This window comes from Osmerus mordax, chromosome 3 (assembly GCF_038355195.1).
Source record: "Osmerus mordax isolate fOsmMor3 chromosome 3, fOsmMor3.pri, whole genome shotgun sequence".
In the NCBI taxonomy this organism is placed as follows: Eukaryota; Metazoa; Chordata; class Actinopteri; order Osmeriformes; family Osmeridae; genus Osmerus; species Osmerus mordax.
Window position 1 is genome coordinate 22,480,395 of NC_090052.1, and position 21,421 is coordinate 22,501,815.

The window sequence follows — 21,421 nt, forward strand, 5'->3', positions numbered from 1 at the left end:
TTGTTGCACGGTCAAGACTACATCTTATTTACAAACAAGCCTCAGAGCTAAGACACAACGTTAAAAACTAACATGTACACAAATCACATATATTTTATTACACCAAGCCTTAAACACATTTATATTCGTCCCATGGTACAAAACAACATGTGCAAATATCACTTTTTCATTTGGAAAGATCCATGTATTTAGATCAAGAAATCAAGCACAGTTCAGTTTACATTCACATACGAAACCACCGTTTTAAACCCTTATTCACATCAACACAGTGAACATTCAGTTACAACGTAGAAAAGAACATTTTGGTCTACAGCATACTGTGTATGTACGGAATGAGTCCTGGCCAATTCCCATTGATGTCTCTCTAGTCCCAGGAGTGGGTTCAAGGGTCATGGGGGTTCAGGGGTCAGGAGAGGGTTCAGAGGTCATGGGGGTTCAGGGGTAAGGAGAGGGTTCAGAGGTCATGGGCGGATTCAGGGTAGGAGCCAGTGCATGCGTTCTCTCAAGCGGGGAAGATGAACTCCGTGTCACATGACCTCCCTCAGCTAAACCGCTAGCCCGAGGTGGCTGGATTGTTGACAGTTGTTTTGAAGGAACACAAGCATCCTCCTGTCATGTTAAATCAGACAGTGACCTCAAGGTCGTTCAAGACATGTTGCATACATGTGATTAGTTAACGTTGCCCTCATCCCAACCTCAACCTGGAGGAACAGATGACCACACCACTGATCCAAGGTCAGATATGAGGCCCAAACCATTTTCAAGTACTTGATATATATTTTAAATGCACAATCGAACCAATATGTTAAATCCCATGACACTGATTCAAATCAAACATACATCAAGAGTATTATATTTACACAGGTTATTAGGCCTGGTGACCCCCTCCTCCTCCTTCCATCCTCTGAGAGCATCAACAGGTAGTTGGCTGGCCGGGGGGGGGGGGGGGGGGGGGGGGGGCAGGAAGACAGTAGTTACATCTCAGTCCAGTTAGTGATCCAGTGTTTTTTAATCTTCTTGTTGGAGGGTGGCTCCAGGATGAGGAAGCCTTCGTTGTCCTGGTAACGCTCCTCCTTGCCGATCTTTACGCCGTGGTAAGTAGGCACACTCTGACAGGGCCGCTCCCTCTGAAAGAAGCCACACTGCACACACACACACACGCACACACACACACACACACGTGTAGACACACACACACGTGTAGACACACACACACACACGTGTAGACACACACACACGTGTAGACACACACACACAACACTTATTCAGCATGAATATGTTCATTTAACAGCTGAGAGATTGCAAATAACACAGACCAGCCACACCACACAGTACTCTCTGCTAAGCGGTTTAGTGGGACAGACATGAAAAGGTCTGGGAAGGAGAGCTGGAGTCTGTAAGGCAGCAGCCAACCCTCCTGCTGTTCAAAGCAGCAAACACCCACGGCTCCTCATGCAGAGGAAGAGGGGCGGCTCTTAAAAGTGAGACATGGAGCTTAAACACGGAAGAAAAGGAATCTAAAGAGTTACGGCTCAGTAGGAAAAACACTTCAAACAGGCGGAGGGAGAGAAGTGAGTTGAAGATTAAGAGTTGAGCATAATCAGCACCCCAGAAGAGAGGACACCAGAGGGGGCTGCGAGGAGCTCCGGGGCAAGCAGAAGTGCAGTTTTACCCAGGGGACCCAGTGCATGGAGCCAGGGGGCCTTGCGGCCTGGCTTGTCCATCCTCAGTGCTCCTCGCTCAGCCGCTCCACCTCCGAGGGCTGGGTCTTCATCTGGGCCTTCTGGGCCTTGGCCTCGTACAGCTTCCTGGTGCTGGCCCGCTTGAAGAACCCGCACTGGCCAGCGGAGGAGGGGGGAGGGGCAAAACACATCATAAAAGGGCCTATGCTGTTGCCACGGGGACCATGGAAGACGTAGCCATGGTCGCCGTGGTAGCCGTGGTCACTAGTCCTTATTCACTGACATGACCTGTGCCACGGTCGAGGGTTTCTGGGTAGTGTCACTGACAAACACACTGACAAAAACACTGAAGCATGCAGACATACACACTCTCTCACTACCGACCACATGAGAAACACACTCTCTCTCTACCGACCACATGAGAAACACACTCTCTCTCTACCGACCACATGAGAAACACACTCTCTCTCTACCGACCACATGAGAAACACACTCTCTCTCTACCGACCACATGAGAAACACACTCTCTCTCTACCGACCACATGAGAAACACACTCTCTCTCTACCGACCACATGAGAAACACACTCTCTCTCTACCGACCACATGAGAAACACACTCTCTCTCTACCGACCACATGAGAAACACACTCTCTCTCTACCGACCACATGAGAAACACACTCTCTCTCTACCGACCACATGAGAAACACACTCTCTCTCTACCGACCACATGAGAAACACACTCTCTCTCTACCGACCACATGAGAAACACACTCTCTCTCTACCGACCACATGAGAAACACACTCTCTCTCTACCGACCACATGAGAAACACACTCTCTCTCTACCGACCACATGAGAAACACACTCTCTCTCTACCGACCACATGAGAAACACACTCTCTCTCTACCGACCACATGAGAAACACACTCTCTCTCTACCGACCACATGAGAAACACACACTCTCTAGCGACCACACCCTCGTTCCGTACCTTCCACAGGAGGATGATGATCAGGCCCAGCAGTAGGACTCCCGCCACCACCGACACGATGAGGATCCAGAGAGGGGCCTGGTATGGAGCCTCCTCCCCCAGCTCTGGGTCCACCTGCAGGGTGAACTGGAGAGGGTCGGGGGGGGTACAGGATGGGGGTGAGGAGGGACAACTCACTGTCATCAGTGTTATCATCATCAGCATCATCCTTGTCTCCACGTTGTTCAGCATTGTTGTTGTTACCATGACAGCATGACAGGTTACGACCAGGTTATTACCTCTCTGGATTGAGTGTCCATTCCGATGGTGGGTTTATCTGTCACCAGTTTCAGAGTAGCCAGGCCTTTCACTGTCACTCTCCATGCCTCAGTGAAGTCCTGCACACACACACACACACCCCACACACACACCCCCCACACACCCCACACACACACCCCCCACACACCCCACACACACACACACTTCCTCAGCCCCCATTGGAATACTCCGCACTGCTACTACCAGTCCCCTCATGTCAGGTCAGTGATTTCCCCAATGAAGGCAGCATGCTAGTGTGGCTGTGAGGTGACCTCTGACCTCCAGCATGGTGCTGTTCCACAGCCTGGCCTTCACCACCAGTCTGGCAGATCGGCTCATGTTCCTCAGGGGGCAGATGAACTTGACACAGCGAGCGGCACCACGGACGCAGTCCTGGGGGGGCGGGGGGCAGCATCGAGATGATTAGCCATGAAGCTAGCATAGACAGATGGTTAGCCATGAAGCTAGCATTGACAGAGGTTAGCCATGAAGCTAGCATAGACAGATGGTTAGCCATGAAGCTAGCATTGACAGAGGTTAGCCATGAAGCTAGCATAGACAGAGGTTAGCCATGAAGCTAGCATAGACAGAGGTTAGCCATGAAGCTAGCATAGACAGAGGTTAGCCATGAAGCTAGCATAGACAGATGGTTAGCCATGAAGCTAGCATTGACAGAGGTTAGCCATGAAGCTAGCATAGACAGAGGTTAGCCATGAAGCTAGCATAGACAGAGGTTAGCCATGAAGCTAGCATAGACAGAGGTTAGCTATGAAGCTAGCATAGACAGATGGTTAGCCATGAAGCTAGCATAGACAGAGGTTAGCCATGAAGCTAGCATAGACAGAGGTTAGCTATGAAGCTAGCATAGACAGAGGTTAGCTATGAAGCTAGCATAGACAGAGGTTAGCTATGAAGAACACAGAAGTGTGTAGTGTGAGTGCTTCATTCTCTGACCAGTTGGAAGGTCTTCTTGCGACGGCCCTGCAAGTTAAGGGCGGCCCTGGTTTCTCCTCGCTCCTCCCCTTTAACTGACTCCACCTCTCTCTTCCTCCTCTTCCTGGTTTCATCCTCCGGTAACTAGAAAGAGAGGTGTACGAAGACAGACAGAGGAAGAGAGGCAGCAACAGAGAGAGAGAGATGGTGAGAAAGATGGAGACAAAAAGAGACAGAGAGAGAGAGAGAGAAAGGAAAAGGAACAGAAAGAGAGAGAGAGAAATTGGGGAAGTATAGGGAAGGAGAAATAAATGTTAAATGAGACATATTACAATCAGCTACAACCTGACAAGTGTTGGTAGCAGATATGTTAGTGGGTCAGGGGTCTGGGGTCAGAGGTCACTCATGGTTACCAGGAGTTTGAGAGGGTTAACAATGTCCCCGGGGGGAACACAGTGCGTGTCAGACGTTCCAAAAGTCTCGATCTCCGTCAGGTACAACAGCCACTTCCCATTGGCTAACTCCCACGGCCAATCAAACTCCACCTCCAGGTGGCCAAGTCCACCTAGTGGCTTGCCACTAATGTTGACCTATGAGACAGAGAGAGGATCAGGATCTGAGAAGCCGTTTCTAACGAGGAAGTTCAGGCATTCCTCCGAGCTGATGACGAAAAGCATCATAACTGTCTGTCTTACGTTTGAATCTTAGATCGGTTTGAAATGTACTCGATGCTACTGTGGCAGGGTTACTGTTACTGCATTGGTCACATCTGGTCAGTGAATAACATTTTATTCCAAATTGAGTAACCTATTAGGATACAATACAATGACAAATGAGTAACTTGATCAAATCTGTAATGTTGTATAACGTACTGACCTCAAATGTGAGCTGGACAGGACTTCCCACGTCTAGCGTGGTCTTCATGGCCGACTCCCCCCTCACCTCACCGCTAAACAGGGTTAGGCCTGTCTGTTTCACCCTGGAGGAGGAACAGGAAAGGAAAACCACACTGCTAGTACCACAAACACTCTGCTTTCAGATCCTTAGAACGTTTAAATAGAGAGGGTGAGGGAGTAGGAAGGGGGAGAAGGGGAGAGAGAGAGAGGGAGAGAGAAAGGGAGGGAGGCAGGCAGGGGACTCACAAGGTAAAGGAGGTCTCCAGGGAGTACTCCACCACCATGACCAGAGGAAGAGGCTTGAGGTCAGTCTGTTCACTCAGCCTGAGGGGAACACACAGGTGTGAGCTTGAGGGTTTCACTGAGGTCAAAGGCTATAGGTGTTAATGTGTGTGTGTGTGTGTGTGTGTGTGTGTGTGTGTGCGTGCGACTCACGTGGAAAGTTGCAGCTGGGTGTTTATCTGCTTGGTGTCCAGGCTGATTTCAGAAATCTCAAAAATAAGTTGGATCTGAGTCTGATATGAATAAGAGAAGAGACAAGAGGAGAGGATATGAGAGGAGAGGGGAAGAGTACAGTACAGTGAATAGATTGAAGACTTGACACCATGCAACTGCATAGATCTGTCCTTTCAGAGGAGAACCTTACCTTCTGTTTGCTGGGAAATGGGTTCCCCAGCTCACACAGTAGAACCATGTTCTCCACTGCACAGCCCACCACAGGGCCCTGGCTCTGTGGAACACAGAACACACAGGACAGCAGAACGATCAGTGTGTGTCTGCGTTTGTTAGAGAGAGCTGGACAGCACTAGTGTGCACTGACCTCAGAGCGCACGCCAGAGTACTGAAGTGAGGGGGGGATTGTCATATTCAGCAAAGCATTGTGGGCATCCTCTGCTGGTTGTCCCGGCGATGGAGTATTGGTCACGTGGACAACCAATAGGAGCTTCTTGACACTGGTGCTGTACTGGAACACCTGATAGTCTTCCCGGCTACACACACACACACACACAAAGATAGAAGCATGGAGACAGAGTAAACACAGAGGTGGTCAGAGACTGGTGCCTGTGCTCAGCAGGTTACCTCACCTGGGGAAGGGCACCTGCTGCTCGTTATTGAACGCTGCCGTCATCTGCAGGTTACTCTGACACCTGTTATCTAGACCACACTCCTTCAGGATGTGGATCTGAGAGGGGAGGGGGGGAGGGGGGGGGGGAGAAAAAGAGACAAGCAGGAGGGAGGAGAAGAGAGAATGAGAGAGAGGTAAACATTGAAAAACAAGCAACTCAAAGTATCCATCCATTAACATTATGATAGGAACAATGGAAACATGATGGTTCAGTGTGTTCTCCACAGGGTTCCAGGTCTAGAGGTTGTTGTAGAACCACAGGTGACATCATGTTAGGGTTCTCACCTCGGTTCTAAGGGGACTGGCCTTGCTCTCGCTGAGCACAGGGAAGGAGTCCAGGTTCTGGAGGGTTCCCCCCTGTGTGGGCGCTTGGCCTTGGTAGATCGACACATTCAGAGCAAACTTCACTGGCTCCACCTTGTCTCTGAGGGGTGTCTAAGAGCCAAACAGGTGAACGGAGTAAATACTGAACCATGCACTTCATCCTTGGTGTTCTGTTATACTGCCATATTTGTATGTCACTTCGGATAAAAGCGTCTGCTAAATGAATAAAAAGGAATGTTAAAAATGTTAGTCCAGTGGTTAAAAGTAGAGTTGTCGTTTGGGAGCAATCTAGTCTAGCATGGAGTATCTGTGTCTCTCACCACCAGACCCAGTTTCAGTGTTCGACACCTGGTCGCTGGCATGGACAGGAAACCGGTGTAACTTCCCTGGTTGTTGTCTTGGAAACGGACCCGAGAGTTGTGTCGAGACAGGTCGGCATTGACTGTGAACTCCATTGCTGATGGGAGAGAGAGATTGAAAGAGCAACAATAGTTTAATATGAAATTTAAATCTTCACCAAGAAAAAAATATATTGACTATGCTTCAATAAATGTGTCAATATTAGATCCATTGAATGTTTGTTTGTGTCCGCATATGTGTGTGTACATGTATGTGTGTGTACATAGAAGTGTGTGTTTCCATATGTGTGTGTGTGACCTCCGGCAAACAGCAGATTTATTTGTCTAATAATGTCAGGCAGCGGTAATATGATTTATGCTCCCACTGAGGAACTGGGGACATTCAAGGGCAAACCTGTGAAGTCATCTTATTAGACACGTCCCTTACATCCCTCCTGAGATCCATGGGCACACGCCTGTGTGTGTGTGTGTGTGTGTGTGATTACATGTGTGCGTGTGCATAGGTCACCCCTTGTGTGTGTGTGTTTATCTGTGTGTGCGTCACACTGTAAGCATCAAAGATTCGAGGCTAGTTACCTATTGTTGTAGCTATCCATCCTCCTCCCCTTTCATTAACAATGGCTTTTAATTGACTGGTTCATCCTGCCAATCAATCACTTGAACCAATTACATTTTAGAGCAAAGGGGAAAGTCTACTAGGAGCCCTTGAGAGCCAGCATGACAAGGCATGGTGTCATTACCACAACCCCAGCATCAATAATCTGAGACAACTGAGACAACAACTGCATCACAATGTGAACGTTCGGATTTCATGGTAAACAGCTGTAGCTCATCACCTACAGCAACAGGACCCGAAATGAACAGTATCGAACAGTAGCCATCCGCCACTCCTTAAAACGAACTGTAAACCATCACTTAGAGGCCAAATGTAGCTGATTTTCCCATCTACCATGATGCATTCACTCAGCCCCAGCTGATCCCGTGTCAGACATGTAGGATGAAACATCTGTTTACCCAGGAGAACCGATACTAGGACATAGGTTTGGGCTGAGCCCAAAATGTTTACGTCTGGCTCCGCCCCTGCCTACCGCCACAAATATAATCCCATTCTGTGGGAAACACTGGCTTGTTACACAAACGCACTGATGTTCTTCTTCACATCCTTGTCTCCTGTGCTGAGTGTGTAAGAGAAACACACCTCCACCTCCACACTGCAACACACACACAAAACATGCACATTACACAACACATTCTGCCAGATGACACAGATGAGATATTCATATAAATAATCTAAAGATACATGATGTTTTTATGAAACGATAATTCGTAAGATGAAAGACATATGGACGCACTCAACAACACAGATGTAGGATGGCTGAGCGGTGAGGGAATCGGGCTATTAATCAGAAGGTTGCCAGTTTGATTCCCGGCCATGCAAAACGACATTGTGTCCTTGGGCAAGGCACTTCACCCTACTTGCCTTGGGGAGAATGTCCCTGTACTTACTGTAAGTCTGGGTAAGAGCGTCTGCTAAATGTAAATGTAGGTGTAGGGAGTGTCAGCTGTCTCACCAGTAGTCACACTGGCTGGGATCCACCACCACAGGGGAGACCCTCAGAGTCTGGTTGAGGTGTATCACTGGACGGGCTCTGACACACACACATTTCATATTATTGATATATATTTAAGTGAGTACGTGCTTGTGTTGTGAGTGTGTGTGTGTGTGTGTGTGTGAGTACCGGAGCAGAGCCACATGGTCGTCCAGAGAGCCCACCAGCAGGTCTGGGTAACGGTTCTGGTCCACGTCCAGACCTGCACTCAGGCTGTACCCAAACGTTGAGAACACACCGCTGCCCACATCCTTCCCCTCGATCACCTGCATCATCATCATCACCATCATCATCATCACCACCATCATCATCATCATCATCATCACCACCATCATCATCATCATCATCATCACCAACATCACCATCACCACCATCATCACCACCACCATCATCCTGTGTGTTGTTTCCATACCTGACTTGGTTCTGTGGAAATGCCCTGGGCACTTCCTGTCCAGATAGACACACTTCCTGTTCCATGGAAGGGAGCGCCCACTGCAAAGTCTAGAATCAGAGGGGGAGGGAGCAAATCAGCTATCAGGAATATTCTATATGTCAGACTTGTAAATACACTAATCCAGACTAGGCCAGACTATCAATAGGCCAGACTAATCTAGTTGGTTGACACTTATATGTTTGTATTTTATTTTAATCTCCTTCACAAGACACAACTAAAATACCCCTTCGCCACAACCTGCGATTGTTTGTTGACGTTGGTTACCTTGGAAGCCATCTTGGTTGATGTCTCCCAGTGCGACCACCGACATCCCGAAGGCGGAGCCTGCCGGGCCCCTGAGCGTGACGCTGGCGTTCTGGCGGAACGTTCCGCCCTCGTTCATGAAGACGTACACGGCCCCGCCCTGCTCCAGCTTCTTGTGGAAATAGAACGGGGCTCCGACCACGAGGTCGTTCCACCTGGAGGAGAGAGACGCCACGAGACGGTGAGCGTGTTGTGAGAGGCAGAGAGAGACAGAGAGAGAGAGAGAGAGAGAGAGAGAGAGAGAGAGAGAGAGAGAGAGAGAGGCAGAGAGAGAGAGAGAGAGAGAGAGAGAGAGAGAGAGAGAGACAGACAGACAGACAGACAGACAGACAGACAGACAGACAGAGAGAGGGAGAGGGAGAGGGAGGGAGAGAGAGAGAGAGAGAGAGAGACAGAGAGACAGAGAGACAGAGAGAGACAGAGAGAGAGTGTAAGTGTAAAGGAAACCTACCCGTCGTTGTTGAGGTCAGTGATGGCCAGAGCGTTGCCAAAGTAGGATCCCATCTGCTCTCCTCTCAGGGTGAGGCGGGGCAGCAGCTGCTCCTTCTGTTCGTTTGCAGATGCCGTCCGAGTCAGCAGCATCACCGAGCCAAGAGCATCCTCCTTGCTGTCTTTAGGAGCCCCCGTTACCACGGTGAGGGCATCCTGGCTCAACAGGGCACGGTCTTCCGCCACAGAGTAACCTGGAAAACACACAAATACAGTATATATAAACATTACATTTACATTTAGTCATTTAGCAGACGCTCTTATCCAGAGCGACTTACAGTAAGTACAGGGACATTCCCCCGAGGCAAGTAGGGTGAAGTGCCTTGCCCAAGGACACAACGTCACTTGGCATGACCGGGAATCGAACTGGCAACCTTCAGATTACTAGCCCGACTCCCTCACCGCTCAGCCTTCTGACTCCAAACATACACACACACACAATCAATCATGTGTTGGTGGACGGGAGGGTACCTATGTAGATGTGGTGCCTTTCTATGCTGCTGAGGGAGATGGTTCTTCTGTCAAACTCATCATCAGGGTTCCTCCAGGATACATGAACGTTACCTGGAAACACACACGCATGCACACGCACACATTTGGTAACTATGATTTCTGATTCGAAAGGCAGCAACTGTTAAAAACAAAAGCCATCAAAGAAATGTTACATTTACATTTAGCAGACGCTCTTATCCAGAGCAACTTACAGTAAGTACAGGGACATTCTCCTCGGGGCAAGTAGGGTGAAGTGCCTCGCCCGAGGACTCAACGTCATTTGACACAGCCAGGAATCGAACCAACAACCTTCAGATTACTAGCCCGATTCCCTAACCACTCAGCCACCTGACTCCCATATGTTGTACAATAAAACCTCAAATTTAAGAATGTTCATGTGATTTTATACATCACTAGTGTTGTGAGATAGATTCATGCACAATAATCGTGAAACCGTGATTATTACTCAGAATATAAGCGTACCATTAAAATCTATAACCGTTGCATCCTTATGTAGTTGTACTACATTTGTAGACCTATTGTGTGTGTGTGTGTGTGTGTAGGCCTATTGTGTGTGTACGTACGTGTAGGTCTACATTTACATTTAGTCATTTAGCAGACGCTCTTATCCAGAGCGACTTACAGTAAGTACAGGGACATTCCCCCGAGGCAAGTAGGGTGAAGTGCCTCGCCCAAGGACTCAACGTCATTTGACACAGCCAGGAATCGAACCAACAACCTTCGGATTACTAGTCCGACTCCCTCACCGCTCAGCCACCTGACTCCCAGGTCTATTGTGTGTGTGTGTAGGCCTATTGTGTGTGTGTGTACGTGTAAGCCTATTGTGTTTGTGTGTGTGTGAGCATGCTCTGCTCTCCCAGACTGTGTGTGTGTGTGTGTGTGTGAGCATCCTCTGCTCTCCCAGACTGTGTGTGTGTGTGTGTGAGCATGCTCTGCTCTCCCAGACTGTGTGTGTGTGTGTGTGAGCATGCTCTGCTCTCCCAGACTGTGTGTGTGTGTGTGTGTGTGAGCATGCTCTGCTCTCCCAGACTGTGTGTGTGTGTGTGTGTGAGCATGCTCTGCTCTCCCAGACTGTGTGTGTGTGTGTGTGAGCATGCTCTGCTCTCCCAGACTGTGTGTGGGTGTGTGTGTGTGTGAGCATGCTCTGCTCTCCCAGACTGTGTGTGTGTGTGTGTGTGTGAGAGCATGCTCTGCTCTCCCAGACTGTGTGTGTGTGTGTGTGAGCATGCTCTGCTCTCCCAGACTGTGTGTGTGTGTGTGTGTGAGCATGCTCTGCTCTCCCAGACTCACCTTGCCACGTGTAGCTTCCTGGGGAGCCAAAGATGACCTCATCGTCCATGATGGCAGCAGAGATACCCATGGTACACATGACCTCGTCGCTGAGCTCGCCCTCGTGGTTGCACACCTGGTTCTGCTTCTGCCAGCTCCAGTCAGACGGGTCGTCCTGCAGGTCATTTCCACGGATATAGCATTTCCCAATCATGTGTCTCAGGTCCTGAACCCCGTACAGCTTAACGAAGCGATGACCGCATGCCTGGGAGAGGGGGGGAGGAGAGGAGAGAAGGGGGGAGAAGGAGGAGGAGAGGAGAGAAGGGGGGGAGGAGGGGGAGGGGGGAGGAGAGGAGAAAAGGAGGGAGAAGGAGGAGGGGGGAGGAGAGGAAAGTAGGGGGGAGAAGGAGGAGGGGGGAGGAGAGGAGAGAAGGGGGGGAGGTGGGGGACGTCACTCTAGATAAATGTGTTTACTTAATGACCAACTGATGTTGAGATCCAACCTGTGGAAACTGGTGCCCACAGCTGAGTGATAACACTTCCAGCCAATTAGGACAATGACTCACCAGGACCCGCCCCCCTGGCGGTCTCTGACTGGCTACGGTCACGCCCAACCACATTCCCTCCACGCGGTCCCCCCTTCACCAGGTCACTGTCTGTGAACCACAGGCATGGAACACAAACAGAGTCATCCCGCAGTATTAACACAGTTTGATCAAAGGACATCAAAGCATTATCACAGAATATCAAAGCATTATCACAGAATATCACAGCATTATCACAGAATATCACAGCATTATCACAGAATATCACAGCATTATCATAGAATATCACAGCAATATCTCGGACACTACAGTAATGTAACTGAATAACAATGCTTTTACCAGAGCCAATCAGGTTCATCCTGCTGCAGTCTGATTGGTCAGTGTTGATCGGGCAACTGTACACTCCTCCAGTTTCATTGGCTTTGATGTGAGACTCTGCTTTCTCCTTGGGCGCTCCTACCAGCAGCCTGGCCAATCAAACACAAGTACACAAATATGATGTCTGTACAGAAATGTGTTCATTTAGTAGACACTTTCATCCAAAGCTACTTACTGAGTCACTAACTCACTGCACTATACATACCCCCCATAGCTATACATATGACATTTCAGCCAAACATAAGTTTTTTTCTGATCTTGGTTCTCTCTCTCTCCCTGCCTGTCTCTTTCCCTGCCTCTCTCTCTCCCTGCCTCTCTCTCTTCCTGCCTCTCTCTCTCCCTGCCTCTCTCTCTCCCTGCCTCTCTCTCTTCCTGCCTCTGTCTCTCCCTGCCTCTGTCTCTCCCTGCCTCTCTCTCTTCCTGCCTCTCTCGCTCCCTGCCTCTCTCTCTCCCTGCCTCTCTCTCTCCCTGCCTCTGTCTCTCCCTGCCTCTGTCTCTCCCTGCCTCTCTCTCTTCCTGCCTCTCTCGCTCCCTGCCTCTGTCTCTCCCTGCCTCTCTCTCTTCCTGCCTCTCTCGCTCCCTGCCTCTCTCTCTCTCCCTGCCTCTCTCTCTCCCTGCCTCTTGGTATTCTGAGCACAGCGGGATGAGGTGGGTGCTGATGAGAAGAGGTCAGACAGAGCGAGGGAATGAGAGAAAAAAGGAGAGAGGAGTGGGGGATGGAGGGAGGGAGGAGAGTAAGGCAGACAATGACAGAAGGAGGAGACAGGGACTGGGGGAGGAATGAAGGGCACCTTCATCGGCTCGTCCCTTCATTTGCCCCCCTGATCGTCTCATCCAGTTTGGGGGTATAATTTAATCTGGACCACCCTCTTTTTCCATCTATCTGTCTGAGCACCTCCCCTTCCCCTCCCCCCCCCCCCCCTCCCCTCCCCCCTCGCTCCTTTTCTTCTCCCTCCCCCCTTTCTCTCCCTCCTTTCCATCCCATCCATTCTACTATATTGCCTTCCTCCCAACCCTCTCTCCTGTGCTGTAGGAGTCATGTGACTGTAGGAGTCATGTGACTGTAGGAGCAACGAGGAGGAAATGAGCGTGTCACGGCAAGGTGAAGTAACGGTGGCCTGGAAGGACAACACGCACACACAGATACACACATTTACACAAAACCGACACACGCACACCCAGACGTGCACATCAGCCAGACACGACACACTTACATAAAACACACACAGACACACGCACTTAAACACATCCATGAACACACACGTGGACACACAGCTCGTCCTCAGATGGCCCCCAGGCCTCAGTCTTCAGCGGGTGACGGCAGGCAGCTCCAGCCCGTATAGGGCCTGTGCCCAGGAGGCATGCCTGATACGCAGCCCTCTGGCCCTGCAGCCCCCTTGGCCCTGCTTCCACCTCTGACAGGAATCACATGGCTGATGTGAGCTCTTACATACTGTACACACACATTCAAACAGACACATACACACACACACACACACATACACACACACACACACAATGAACATGCTGACGTGAGCTCTTCTGCCTCACTGAAGATCAGCCATGAGTGGAATATGCTTCTCATGCAGCGCTGCTATCATCTCATCTTGTCTGGAGACATCTGCAAGCTATTGGTGTGTGTGTGTGTGTGTGTACTCATGTGCATGTATAAGAGCTCAAATCCACTAATTGAACCAAGCCTTTTTATGTTGATCTGGTTCCACAGCAAGGCCCTGCCCCTGTAGGTACACACACCTTTGTAGCAGACTAAAGACCCGCTCAATGTGTTCCGTAACCTAATAGGGGAATGAAGTGAGAGACTGACAGAAAGATGCAAACCAAGGAGACAGAGAGAGAGAGAGAGAGAGAGAGAGAGAGAGAGAGAGAGAGAGAGAGAGAGAGAGAGAGAGAGATGTAAGGAGAGACCCAGAGATGTGAGGAGAGACAGAGAAAGAGACTAGAAAAAGAGAATCAGTGATTATTGTTCTCAGGTATGGAGGCAGTCATGGGCACACGCCATCATGAAAGATCACACACTGTGGCCGCACAACCACTCAAAGACCATAGGCTACACGCACACGCACACACACAATCGCTTTTATCCAAAGCGATTTCCAAGAGAGAGCTTTACAAAAGAGCATAGGTTACTGATCATAACAACGAAAATAGCCCCACACATTGCGAGCAGCAAAAACGTGAAGCATACATTGTGGAAAACCAAATAAGTGCCAAAGGGAAGAACCATAAGAGCATGCAGTTAAACAAGTTACAATTGAACAACATGAAACTCCCCACAAGAGTGCAAGAGTGTACCTGTAGAAAAAACAATCAACAGTAAAAATATTTCACAGCGAGTACAAGAATTTGAAACCGTTACAACTAACAAACAAGAGCAACAAGTCTCTCAATACGAGTCATTGTGATCCTGGAGGAAACTAACATCAGGTTCAGCCAAGCATTCCTAAGTGCCGTTGTACTCCCGGAAAAAGTGCGTCTTGAGCCTTTTCTTGAAGGTGGGGAGACAGTCAGTGTCCCTGAGGGAGGTGGGGAGACAGTCAGTGTCCCTGAGGGAGGTGGGGAGACAGTCAGTGTCTCTGAGGGAGGTGGGGAGACAGTCAGTGTCCCTGAGGGAGGTGGGGAGACAGTCAGTGTCTCTGAGGGAGGTGGGGAGACAGTCAGTGTCCCTGAGGGAGGTGGGGAGACAGTCAGTGTCCCTGAGGGAGGTGGGGAGACAGTCAGTGTCCCTGAGGGAGGTGGGGAGACAGTCAGTGTCCCTGAGGGAGGTGGGGAGACAGTCAGTGTCTCTGAGGGAGGTGGGGAGACAGTCAGTGTCTCTGAGGGAGGTGGGGAGACAGTCAGTGTCCCTGAGGGAGGTGGGGAGACAGTCAGTGTCTCTGAGGGAGGTGGGGAGACAGTCAGTGTCTCTGAGGGAGGTGGGGAGACAGTCAGTGTCTCTGAGGGAGGTGGGGAGACAGTCAGTGTCTCTGAGGGAGGTGGGGAGACAGTCAGTGTCTCTGAGGGAGGTGGGGAGACAGTCAGTGTCTCTGAGGGAGGTGGGGAGTGGATTCCACCATAGGGGGGCCAGACAGGAGAAGAGCTTGTGTTGGGACCGGGCGCTCTTTAATCAAAGACTAAAATAAAACACAGTACAGTAGAGCAGAGTCGAGTAGAGCGGGTTTGAGCAGAGTAGAGCAGAGAAGGGCAGAGCAGGGCCTAGTCATGTTAAGACAGGTAACATTCATTTTATCTCGTCATCTCAACCCTCGAAGCTGACAAACTAGAACCAGAGATGAAGATAAAGATATAACACAGATAACTTGATGACACATGCACATGTACACACACAATCCCTACCCCTACCCCCACACTCAAACACACACACACACACCTATCCCATGTTCAAAGAACCCCATGCACTGAATGTGGTTCGAGTCCATTAATAACAAACCAAAGGAGTGGCAGACCACACATGAGCTGTCATGGAGACCTGGGCTGGGTTACACCCTGCGCTAACATAAGCCCTAGACCTGGGCTAACATAAGCCCTAGACCTGGGCTAAGATAAACCCAAGACCTGGGCTAACATAAGCCCTAGACCTGGGCTAACATAAGCCCTAGACCTGGGCTAACATATGCCCTAGACCTGGGCTAAGATAAACCCAAGACCTGGCCTAACATAAGCCCTAGACCTGGGCTAACATAAGCCCTAGACCTGGGCTAACATAAGCCCTAGACCTGGGCTACATAAGCCCTAGACCTGGGCTAGGATAAACCCAAGACCTGGGCTAAAAGAAGATAAGCCCTGGACCATGGAAGGGTTGTTTTCCTGGCCTCTCCCTGTCAATGATTAAACCAAATATACAGTCGTGGATCCAGGATATTGGCCCCTGGAGCAGTTACACATTCCCTGCAGACTGTAAAGATCTACACCTCCTAGGAACTAGAGGGCGTGGCCTCCTAGGAACTAGAGGGCAGGGCACAGAACGTTGCAAGGACAGATATTATTGATGACTAAATGTATTTTTTGTGTGTACTTAGCAGTTTTGTTGGAGAGGAGAGCAGTTGAGAGAAAGAGGAGGGGACAAGAGAGGAGTTGGAGAGGAGAGGAGGGGAGAAGAGAGGGAGGAAAGATGTGATCAGTGATGATTGTTCTCGGGTTTAGAGGTAGTTTTGAGGAACCACACGCTTTCATGACAGATCCTGAATGTCTCCTCAGCTCCTCATGCCTTGGTACTACACACACACACACACACATTCTCACACACTCTCACACGAACGGTGTCGGTACTACACACAGTACATACACTTAGGCAAACACGCACACAGACTTTCAAAAACACACACACACGCATACAAACATGCATTTACAGGAAACAACAGAAATAATCTCACAACCACAGAATTGTCTCAAAACCGTCTCAAAGCTTCCTGATTGGTCCTGATGAAAACAGGCCCAAATCACTACTGTAATCAGGGCTGACTAACACAGATCAGAGAAAGTTGGCAGGCGGGTAGATAACAGCAGGGAGATGGGGTGAGAGAGAGAGGGGGGGATAAATATATCAAGGGAGGGAGAGAGAGGGAGAGAGATAGAGAGGGAGAGAGATAGAGAGGGAGAGAGATAGAGAGGGAGAGAGAGGGAAAAAGAGAGATAGAGAGGGAGAGAGATAGAGAGGGAGAGAGAGGGAAAGAGATAGAGAGGGAGAGAGATAGAGAGGGAGAGAGATAGAGAGGGAGAGAGAGGGAAAGAGAGAGATAGAGAGGGAGAGAGGGAGAGAGGGAGAGAGATAGAGAGGGAGAGAGATAGCGAGGGAGAGAGGGAGAGAGGGGGGGTGGTTGTAAAGAGGATTTCCGTCCACATTGATAATAAAGCAGCTGTCACAGTTGTCACGCACACACACCCTGTTTACACTGGTCTATTCGGCCTCCCTGGCCCAAAGATTCTGACAGGGAAAACATGGCCGTTATAAATAAAGGCCAACTCCCTGAGTCTAATCAACACCCAGAGCCCCGACCAGGCCCAGAGCCCCGACCAGGCCCAGAGCCCCGACCAGGCCCCAAGACTGTGATGGGGCCCCTGACGAAGGTCCCCAGGCTGGACTCACATTTTCAGTCAACTCCACCCAGCACAGGAAGCACACATCCAGCAAGCATCAGGAAAGAGATAGACACATCACAAATCAATTCTGACGCTCCTCACTTCCTTTTTCAGTAATAAATACAACATCCCATATCCATGGTGATGTTATTTCAGTTCCTTTTCTGGTCATGCTTCTCATTTACAGTAGACTACCAAACAGGAGACCAGTCCATAGCTTTCACACAGTGAAACTCTAATGATTAAACCAGACACGCTGCAGAGACACAGCAAGGTCAGGAACAACATGGACTAGGAATCAGCAGTGGTGCTCCTGCTGTGAGCTATTAGACATCCAGACATCCAGAGCATCTATTACAGAGTGACATCATGCGTGTCTGAGAGAACATGAGGTGTTCTATGTGTGAGTGCCTGATATAGTGTGCATGCTTGTGTGTGTGTGTGCATGTGCTTGTGTGCATGCATGTGCGTGTGTGTGTGTGTGCATGCATGTGTGTGTGTGCACATGTGCGTGTGTTTGTGAATGTAGTCACAGGTGAAGCTAATATCCGTCATGACTTGTAAAGTTGGATCTAGAACAGTCATATGGTGAAGACATCACGGGCACATGTGACCGAGAACAGCCAATCAGAGAGCCAGTAGACAGGAAGGGATTACTGGAGAGGAAGTGGCTGATGAGGGGGGTGGGGGCTCCATCACTGAGGGGGGCAGAGGTTAAGGCTCTACTCCACAGGAAACTCTCAGGGTTGACAGTGATGAGGGGATTGAGTTAGTAATGTGAGTGTGGTGTGTGTGAGGCAAAATGGGAGAGAGAGAAAGAGAGAGAGAGAGAGAGAGAGAGAGAGAGAGAGAGAGAGAGAGAGAGAGAGAGAGAGAGAGAGAGAGAGAGAGAGAGAGAGAGGGAGAAAAAACAAACCGTGAAAAAGTTGTTTGTGAGAAACAAATCTGAGAAGGGGTGTCACTCTGTGTGTGTGTGTGTGTGTGACTGTCTGCATGTGTGTGTTCCTTCCTACACTTCTGTGTGTGTGTTGTTCTGACGACGGGGGTCCAGGATCAAACAAACCAAGCTGACCCCTGACCTTTTACCTGGGGGTCATCCTCTATCTCACTCTACCGTGTTACCACGCAAGACTCCAGACACCCTCCTCCTCCCCCTCTTTCTCCCCTCCTTCCTGACCTCCAGGTCCTGGAGTGTGGAGCTGACACGCAGGAGAGGGGGAGGAGGGGGAGGAGGAGAGGGGGAGGAGGAGAGGGGGAGGAGGGGGAGCAGGAGAAGGGGAGGAGGGGGAGCAGGAGAGGGGGAGGAGGAGAGGGGGAGGAGGAGAGGGGGAGGAGGGGGAGCAGGAGAAGGGGAGCAGGAGAGGGGGAGCAGGAGAAGGGGAGGAGGGGGAGCAGGAGAGAGAGGAAGAGAGAGAGGGAATGATAGAGAAGGAGAGGATGATGAGAGAATGTAAGGAATGTGGCCCCCTGGTGTTGTCAGGCTCCAACCTGAGCCAGAGCAGAACCTGCTCTCAATCACAGACCTGCATACTTCCTGTAATACTTCACTTCCTGTCATACTTCACTTCCTGTCTGAGTCACGGCTCGGGTGCCTCGGCCTCGTGGAGAGCTCCATCGCCATGGAGATATCATCATTATCGCCATGGAGATGTAATTGTAAACGCTCATCAGCCTTTTGGTTTCCTCGTCTTTAACACTTGACCTCCCAGCTAAGGCATCACCCTGCCTCCTTCACCTCCTCCTCCCCAAAGTCTCCTCCCTGCCCCTCCACCTTCTCATCCCCCCATCTCCCCTCCTCCCAGCTCCCTCCTCCCTGCCCCTCCCCCTCCGTACATTTACATTTAGTCATTTAGCAGACGCTCTTATCCAGAGCGACTTACAGTAAGTACAGGGACATTCCCCCCGAGGCAAGTAGGGTGAAGTGCCTTGCCCAAGGACACAACGTCAGTTGGCATGACCGGGAATCGAACTGGCAACCTTCGGATTACTAGCCAGACTCCCTCACCGCTCAGCCAACTGACTCCCCCCGTAACCACGTCAACCACGTCCAGAAACAGAACCCTGCTAGTCCTCCTCCAGGATCACGCTCGGTCTGGACTGGATCTGTGTGGTAACCTGGGAGTAATCCCTGTCAAAAGGCCTCTGGTCTCTGTCACTGTTAATGTGGGCTAATGACTGGGGGGGGGGGTGATATTGCTGACTGGAGCATTAATACGCCCATTAACCAGGAAGTGTCATGGAGGGACAGTTGTCTCAATCAGCCAATCACCATCAGGCTATGGGTCGGGCTCCTGTTCTGTGACTCAATCATCTCAGAGGTCAACCTCAGGGGTCAACTACTTGGAGACTTCCTGTCCCAAGCTTCCTGTCTGTCAGAGCAGGTGACGAATGTCCTCAACAGACACTGCAGGGGCCTCTGTGCTATTAGGGAATTGAACCCAGGTCACAGGCACCAAGGACCACTCTGCATGTATGAACTGATAGATAGAGCAGGGTGTTCTATTAAGAGAGGAGTTAAACTGCATCCATCCAGTGGCCAGTCCTGTACTGCTCTGGTCTATGTGTCATATTCTCAAAGAGGAGAGACCCTCCCCCCCCCCACACACACACACACACTCCCCCCATCACAGGACCCGCCCCCCACCCTGCCCCCCGCCCACATCCTCTCCCGTGCCCCCGCCCCTCCCCCCGTGTGGTCATTAATTGATCCAACATAAGGGGCTCCCATAGATTTCAGTTAAAAGCTCAATTCAATTAGTGAGGATGAAGGCGAGGGTGGACAGAGGGTCTAGGGAGAGCCACGACTTCTGTAATGAGTTTAAAGTCCTTACGGAACCTGCATTGACCCTCATGTCAACTGTGTTCCAGTTCAGACAAAACACACAAACACACACATCGGCATGTGCACACGTACACACACGCAGAATTAGGCGTACTGTTGTGTTGTAAGTGCTGTTGTACCCCCCCCCCACACACACACACACACTGGCATGCACACAAAAACACACAAAGGATGAGTGTGTGGCAGGCATATACTGTTAACTGCAGTAAGGTTCATATGAAGGTCTCTCAGTTATGAATCCTGAGCAGAATTCAGATCCAGAACATCACAAGATGCAGGATGTCACAATGTTACTTTTTCCATATTTAGGTCTTCATGACTGATGTTTCAGTTTTGCATGTGTGCTGTTGTATGCTTCAGAACACATGGCATTTATGACTGAACGTATATTCGTTCAATGTAAGACTTGTCTTTATTGGTTTAAATTAAGTTTTAAAATATGTTTTAAAAATCTTAGGTTTGCAGGTGTCACAGGCCTTGTAACCCACTCCAGAACTTCAGATAACATTCTAGAAGGCAGTGTTTGGAAGCTGAGAACCATGTGTTCTAGACATTGCCTCAGCCTCTGGAATCAGCCACATAACTGCGATGATGTCACAATACCACAGCCTCCCCCTGCTCTATAACTCAAGCAGCGCCCTGCAGTTCCAAGATAGGATACCAAACCTAAACTATTCTCTCTGGAATGAAGGGAGCGCTGTAGGTGACCAGGCTGTCTGGTAGGTGTCAAATGAGCTATACCCACCCCACGTCCCCCGGCCTGTCTGTGTGTAACGTCCCTTGTCTCCGCGGGACAGGTGGTAGACCTCACACCCTCGTGGGGGAGACAGGGACGTCTCCTGAAGGACCCAGACGGGATAAAGAGGTGCAGAAGGATAGATGGATTGAGATAAAGATGCATGGAGGGTGGAAGGGTAGCATGATAAAGGTAGGCAGAGGGAGTTAGAGGTGTCATGATAAAGGGAGGCAGAGGGAGAGAGAGACGTCAGGGAGGCAGGTGGTCTTCCTCAGAGTTAATCTAGAAGAGACAGACTGTCTCCAGTCTCTGCAGTCTCTCCAGTGTCCAGTATCTCTACTGTTTCCACCACAGAGACAGACGCTCTGTTGACCTCATTTTAAGCGGAAGAGTGGGAGGGAGGGATGGTAGGAGGAAGGAAAGGAAGAGAGGGAGGGAGGGACAGAAGAAGAAGAGACTGTGAGACAGGCCCTAGTATAACCCTGTATCATGAGGTCTTCTAAACACATTATTAACACCCTGTTACACAGCTGGCTCAGCTGACAGCTATGCTACCCTCTACCTCAGGTCAGAGAGAGA

The 21,421-nt window shown here is 50.1% G+C and overlaps 1 protein-coding gene across 2 annotated transcripts in view; it reads right to left on the reverse strand.

Moving 5' to 3' along the window:
• Positions 1–1,004: 1,004 nt before the first annotated feature.
• LOC136941143 (integrin alpha-3-like) overlaps positions 1,005–21,421 on the reverse strand; it is a 22,477-nt gene continuing 2,060 nt past the window's right edge. The window contains exons 2-26 of one of the 2 annotated variants that reach the window (XM_067233562.1): positions 12,110–12,256; positions 11,811–11,883; positions 11,266–11,509; positions 9,934–10,026; positions 9,425–9,656; positions 8,935–9,128; positions 8,629–8,717; positions 8,346–8,482; positions 8,178–8,255; positions 7,750–7,817; positions 6,568–6,704; positions 6,209–6,358; positions 5,883–5,980; positions 5,618–5,786; positions 5,444–5,527; positions 5,233–5,312; positions 5,044–5,121; positions 4,778–4,880; positions 4,315–4,491; positions 3,923–4,045; positions 3,248–3,361; positions 2,950–3,048; positions 2,672–2,797; positions 1,673–1,837; positions 1,005–1,142 (exon numbers count right to left, since the gene is read on the reverse strand). In XM_067233562.1, the coding sequence (XP_067089663.1) occupies positions 1,727–1,837; positions 2,672–2,797; positions 2,950–3,048; positions 3,248–3,361; positions 3,923–4,045; positions 4,315–4,491; positions 4,778–4,880; positions 5,044–5,121; positions 5,233–5,312; positions 5,444–5,527; positions 5,618–5,786; positions 5,883–5,980; positions 6,209–6,358; positions 6,568–6,704; positions 7,750–7,817; positions 8,178–8,255; positions 8,346–8,482; positions 8,629–8,717; positions 8,935–9,128; positions 9,425–9,656; positions 9,934–10,026; positions 11,266–11,509; positions 11,811–11,883; positions 12,110–12,256 (3,004 nt within the window). In that variant the 3' untranslated portion in view covers positions 1,005–1,142; positions 1,673–1,726. Of the gene's footprint in view, positions 1,143–1,672; positions 1,838–2,671; positions 2,798–2,949; positions 3,049–3,247; positions 3,362–3,922; positions 4,046–4,314; positions 4,492–4,777; positions 4,881–5,043; positions 5,122–5,232; positions 5,313–5,443; positions 5,528–5,617; positions 5,787–5,882; positions 5,981–6,208; positions 6,359–6,567; positions 6,705–7,749; positions 7,818–8,177; positions 8,256–8,345; positions 8,483–8,628; positions 8,718–8,934; positions 9,129–9,424; positions 9,657–9,933; positions 10,027–11,265; positions 11,510–11,810; positions 11,901–12,109; positions 12,257–21,421 lie in introns of those variants that run through there. The other variant, XM_067233561.1, reaches the window with a different exon arrangement.